The 6495-nt window shown below is 39.9% G+C and overlaps 1 protein-coding gene across 1 annotated transcript in view; it reads left to right on the top strand.

The window, feature by feature from the left end:
• Nucleotides 1–331: 331 nt before the first annotated feature.
• GABRR3 (gamma-aminobutyric acid type A receptor subunit rho3) overlaps nt 332–6495 on the top strand; it is a gene marked incomplete at both ends in the record, with an annotated part of 55942 nt that continues 49778 nt past the window's right edge. Inside the window, one exon of the mRNA XM_080919195.1 lies at nt 332–441. Within this exon, the coding sequence (XP_080775321.1) occupies nt 332–441 (110 nt within the window). The remainder of the gene's footprint in view (nt 442–6495) is intronic.

Below are 6495 nucleotides of genomic sequence, written 5' to 3'. Positions count from 1 at the left end.
AGGATTAGAGCCTAGCCTAGCTTCTTTGTCTGCTGAGGACAGCAGCTGAGTTTACTGAGTGGAGAGTCCAGCATCCTACCAGGAGCTGTCCCTGAGAACAAACGGGAGGTGTTGCCTTATTTTCTGTACATTGCATATGAGGCCAACAGACACGGCCTGCGAGTGTTGTCAATCTACTTCATCTACAGAAGCAACAGGCAGCACCGTGGGCTGTTTGCTTCTCTTTAGTTCATTTTCATGACGTGATGTTTATTTTCTGAAAGACGCATGGTCAGAAAATCTCAGTAGCTGTGTTGGTGGCATCTGCCTGCATTCCTTCCTTCTGGAAGACATGGTCCTGGCTGTTTGGTTGGTCTCCTTCACCTGGATCACACTGATGCTGGATGCTTCTGCCATCAGGAAAACCCCCCAGCAATGCCTCTCATCACCGAAACAACCCCGGTAAGATAGAGAAACAGAGTCATCATTTCCCAGTTTCTCTCAACAGCTGCCTCGGAGCCTCTGCTAATCTAGAAACGTCTCTTTAAGGGAAGCTCATCTTTGTCAGAGTACCTGTGTCTGGAATAGCACTGAGCCATCAGAAGAAGTCACTTCTGATTAACATCTGCAAGTATGGGACCTTCCATGTACGCCATGGTTTATGTAGTTATATTTATCTGGAGAGCATATGAAAGATGGGGAGGGAGCACCATCTTTCAGAGAGCATTATTGTTCCAATGAGGGATGACTTTATTATTAGTAATGATGCTTGTTTACAATTTTTTTAAGTTTGAACTAGTAATTTAAGAAACAACTTTTCATGTCAATTTTGTGGAGGAAAGCTTGCTTTTATATAGTGAAGAGACAGTGTAAGAAAGCGTCAAGACCATTTGTTACCTGTTGAAAACAGGAATTTAAGATATCTTTCCAAAGATCAACTTATCACTGTTGTTATTTTTCATATTAATAATATGAGATGCCTGGAGATTGGCAGGGAATTCAATGGCTATGCATTCCAATGGCCAAGGCATCAGAACTTGCCTGGGCTTACTAGGTTTCAGTGAGAGTTCCCTAAGTTCCCCAGCCTTGCAAACTGGACAAATCAGTCACTCTTCTACTCAAGAATGAGCTTGCTAATGTCTTCCTCTGTTATAAGATTTCTCAAAAGATCTCCTCTGTGAAGTAACAGATGTTTGACAGATTGCCCTTAAAATCTTATGAGATACCACAAGATCAGGAGAAAGAACTGAAAGATTTAACTAATACCTTCCGGGCATTCGGGTTTAAAGAAGACAGGGACTACACTCTTGATTCCCGGTCTGCTTTATACTCTTTAAATATAGTTTAAATTGAAATAGAATTATATCATTTTCCTCCTCCCCTTTTCTCCCTCCAGCTACCCGCCCCCGAAATGCCCCACATACTCTTAGGTTGATAGCCTCTTTTACTTCCTGCGTTTTTGTCTCACAAACACACACATGTACACATAAGTATACATGTATCTGCATGCACAAATATGTAAGTTCTACCATGTTGAGTCCATTTCTGTTGTCTGTGTGTGTATGGCTTCAGGCTGACCACTCTGCATTAAACAGCCAATAAGGGAGCTCCTCCCTGGGAGAAGCTAGTTCTCCGCCCAGCAGTTATCAATCGCTTTTAGCTCTTTGTCTAGGAGCGGGACGTCATGAGGTCCTCCACTTCAGCACATCCATTGAGATCACCATTGTTGCAGTCTTGTTTGTGTAGCCATTTCTAGGAGAGACGGTTTCACAGAGGACTTCCTGGTATTTAGCTCTTACAATATTTCCACCTATGGACTATGACATGACAAAAATGACCGACATGGCAAATGCAGATCAAGGTACAGTAAATGTCATTCACGTGGCGGTGCCAACCAATAGCTTTCTGGGGTGTATAGTTCCACTCAGCAGGAGAGGAATCATGCCAGCTACTGGAGACCTAGCCAACAGAATAAAGAGGAAAACAAGTTCTTGTTTCGTTTAACTCTTTTCCTCTCCAAAGAAATTAAGCATGGGAATATTTGGTGAATGTAAGATTATGCCAGATTATATGTGATTTTTGTTTTGGGTTTGCTTGTTTGTTTAAAATTGCTTCCAACATTCATGTCATTTGTTTTATAATAAGTGTTAAATATACCCTACCATTTAAAGCAGTAGATTTTCCTGGCTGTTCCATGGACACTTAGAGAAGGAAAAGATAAATTATAATAAGAGCCATTCCATCCTACTAGTCCATGCCCATGGCACAGTATCTACAGAATAAAATATAAAATCATACAACTAGTATCATGATTCACTCACAGCGATAGAAGGGAGTTGCCTGCCCTAAGTGCACACAAGATCAGCCCTATCAACACTCAATGAAGAAAGGGGGTGACTAGAAGCTGCCTCTGAACCGCTGGCTACCAGTAGATTGTAGGAGAGAAGGAATCGCTGTATTTAGTTCAGTACCCTCCTTCTCAGCAGGCAACAGATAGCTCCAAACGTGTGGTCACAGGGTCAGCCTGGCTAATCTCTGTGGGCTGCAAAATAAAACAAGAGAGAAATGTGTCTGTACTGTGGGGAGTGAACAGTTGCAAGGGAGGTGGAAGATAAAAGTAGTTAGTGTACAAGATGAGCGTGTATGCCGTTGTAAATAACAGCAGTACTTCAAAAGGCTACACTGACCACTTATTACATGGTTTTCTTTTCTTAAGTCAACAGTGAATAAAAAGTCTTTCTGGTAAGGAGAGAACTTATCCCTTAAGTTAAATGCCTCTTCTTTCCTTTAATTTTTTTAACAACACTTTTTATAGGATATTTTATGTGTTTACATTTTAAATGTTATCCTCTTTTCCCATACTCCCTCTCCCCTCCTCCTGCTTCCATGAAGATGCTCCCGCTCCCACCCACCCACTCCCACCTCCATGCCCTGGCATTCCCCTACTGGTAAAACAAGCCTTCACAGGACCAAAGGCTTCTCCTATTGATACCAGGCAATGCCATCCTCTGCTACATATGCAGCTGGTGCCATGGGTCTTCCATGTGTACTCACTGGTTAGTAATTTAGTCCCTGGGAGCCCAGAGGTGGGAGAGGAGATCTCTTTCCTTTTAAAAGAGAAAATTAAAAGGTTGCGTAGGTCAGGTTTCCTCCTTAGGAAACCCAAGGGTTTCTGCTGTCTGAGGTCCAAATGTTTATTTTCCAATTTTCTGTGAACTGAAGAACCCTCCAGGCCACAAGCCAGAAAGATGATTCATTAAACTTTATAGCTGCTGCTTGTGTGCTGTATTGAACAGCTGTATCGAACAATCCCCTATGGCACTTGGGATTGTGTAAACCACCCTAGTTCAAAGCAGCCACTCAGGATGAAGCAGGGCGCTTTCCCGGAGCCAACAGTCACCCAAGAGCTCTAACGTGGCTCTCATCCCTATAGGCTTGTTCTAGAGAAGTGGAGCATGTATCTCCATACTTCTGTTGTAAGTATAGTAATGTTCTCTATATAATGCCAACCCTGATTTCCCACAACCAGTAATGAGAATTTATCGATAAGCTACCCCTTAGAATGCAAGAAAACCAGCAGAACAGAGATGAAAGGAAGGCATCTTTGTTTGAAAAGCACATATGCTTTGCGTTTATATTAATTATTCTGAGCCCAGCTTTTGATGCAGCAGGACCTGGATATTAAATTTGTCATGCTATCTATTTTCATTCAGATTATAAGCTTGATTTCCATCCAAAGATATATTTTTAAGTTAAACATGTAAACAAGTCTGTTATTCTAATACTCTTCTTATTTCAAAGAAAGACAGTGAAAAAATGGATAAAGGAGCATCTGGCAGCGAAAATATCTTCTGTTGCTTGAGAAAGACATCTGGTTCTACTGTGATCATGCTGTCCTCGGGCTGCTTAGGAGTATTATGGCTCTATAGCAGAATTTAGAATTAAGTAATTACTAAAATATCCTACTATAGGTCTGTAGACACTTTATCTCCTTTTTTGTTTATTTCATTTATTTATGTATACCTTAATTGTAATTCATTTATATATGTTTTATAAGCTAATCTTTTTTATCAAATTACAGAAATATAAACTTTTATTCTAATACACATTAAAATGTAGATTCAAAGTCAAAGTGTCAATATCTTCTTCTTTTATTTATTTTTTTCCTTACAACTTTATTTTTAAAAGAGAGATACAAGTACAGATTTTTAAAGGCATTTTTGCATAACACTGAACGAATATATTTTTGTCAGTACTTAATTCTTTTAGAGGTTTGATAGTATCCAGTGAAATCTTACTAGTTACCATAAGCATAAAGTATATGTAGAACAGAATGTAACATGGAAACAGAGTTTTCTTGGTGTGTATAGATCAAACATGATTTTTGAATACCAAAAATTGCCACAAGGCTATATTCTTAGCTCTTAGATTATTAATGATCTAAGGTCCAGGTGTACCACACTCTGAGAGGGTGCTATACATTTATTTTTTTTCCTAAGAAGGAATGAGGCTTTCACATTTTGGCCTTTGTTTTTCTGGAACTTCATATGGCCTGCGAGTTGTTTCTGGGGTATTCAGAGCTTTCTAGGGATAGTATTCAATTATCAGTGACTGTATATAATGTCTGTTCTCAACTTTTTTAATTTTATTTTTTTACTTATTCACATCCCACTCACTGACCCTCCTCCCAGTCATCCCCTACCACAATCCTTCCCCCATTTTCCCCTTCCCTTCTCCTCTGAGCAGTTGAATCCCCTGGGTATTCCCCCCATCCCTGGTTCCTCTTGTCGTTATGAGCTAATCTTAATAAAATTTTATTTTATAGCAAGCTTATAAATATCCTGGAAACTATACAGTTGGCTCTTACTCAGTGTTCAAAGCAGACTCTAGCACAGATCTGTACAATCTACAAATTATTCCATAAGTTACAATCGGTGTGCATTCCGTCAGCATTTTAGTTCAAGCCCAGCACTGGTGTGAAAGGTCATCTAGTCTGGTTGTGGAAACATTAGCAAAGTTAGCAGATTCATGGTATTTTTCAAACAAGACAGAATCTCCTAGTTTCATATTAAAATTTATAACTTACAGAACACTGTGAGCTCTAAATAATGTCTACAGACCAACTCTAAAGTTGGTCCAGTTTCCTAATTAGGAAGGAGTCCGAACCCTCACACTGAGCTCATGACCTGGTAGAGACCCAAGTAAGATACAGTAGCTGCCTTGTCTCTAGTGGAGCACATGCTCTGGCTGTCTCGTGCACAGAAATGTTCGCCTGCACATGTATGTTTGTTATAGGCAAAAGATACTCAGTTAGCCATGCATTCTGGATGGAGTTCAGGTGTGTAAGAGATATTCGGGCAAGAATAAAGGGTTCTTCTCATCCTTCCTAATTCTCATAGCATCAGGGACCTAGAAATAAACATTGGATCCCCAGTTAGGATGATTTTATTAGTGATCAAAAATGGGGCAAAATTATTTTCCTGACATTTAACAGTTTCATAAATTTGTATCTATACAAATAGATTGTACACTTTTTACATAAAAAATAAAGATGTAATGTACTGTACTGTGAGAGTTTCAATCTGGGCTTCTGAATTCACTTCTGAGAGAGCTGAAGTAAGAAAGTGTTCGTCCTGAGTGATTTCATTCAGCCCTCACCAGAGAAGCTTCTTCTTGCAGTAGATAGCAATAAACACAGAAATCCACAACTAAACACTGTGCAGAGATTGAGAAACTTTGAAGCACTCAGTCCTAAATGGGATGTCTTCATCCAAGTTTTCCCTCAAAGCTAAGGAATTTACAAGGGAAAGTGGGCAGAAGAACAATTTAAGACCCAGAGGTGGTGGAAGAGTGTGAGGAAGGAGGAAGGAGGAACTCATAGAGACTGAAAGAGCACACATGGGACCTGAACAAGTCCAAGCCAAATGGTGCCAATACAGAGAAGGGCAAGTGAGCACAAAGTCCTACCCCTAACTAAGAAGCCACTGGAAACCAATACCTTCTGGGAAAGACGAAAGTTAATTTTCTCCAATAGAGTGTCTTGGGTTATATCAACTGCACTCAAGCCCAGGTCTTGTGCTCAGGAGTAGTTGGCCAACACAGAACCAACTCCATGTTTAACTGAGTATTTTTCTCATTGCTATTGTTATGGTTTGGTGGTTTGTGAGGTTTTTTGTGGAGTTGGGTTTGGGGAGCTTCTTTTGTTTTGTTCGTCGTCTGTGTTGGGGAATTTTTTGAGAGAAGTTGGGTGAGGGAATGAGAAGGTCTGGAAGGACTTAGGGAGAGAGCAGAATTAATCAAAATATGTTATTTGAATTTAAATAAAAGTATTAAGGGGGAAATAACCTTGACAAGAAGACATGCTTCTAGAATGACAATAACAGGAGGCCTCTAATGTGACTGTAGAACAGGAATGAACGGTAGAAGTTTCTATGTTCACTCTTACTATATATAGTATAAAATGGAAACCAACAGATTGCGAAAAGACCTTTACCAATCCTACATCTGATAAAGGGC

This window comes from Micromys minutus (assembly GCF_963924665.1).
Source record: "Micromys minutus genome assembly, chromosome: 7".
NCBI classification, from domain to species: Eukaryota; Metazoa; Chordata; class Mammalia; order Rodentia; family Muridae; genus Micromys; species Micromys minutus.
This window is presented reverse-complemented; position numbering and strand designations above follow the sequence as displayed.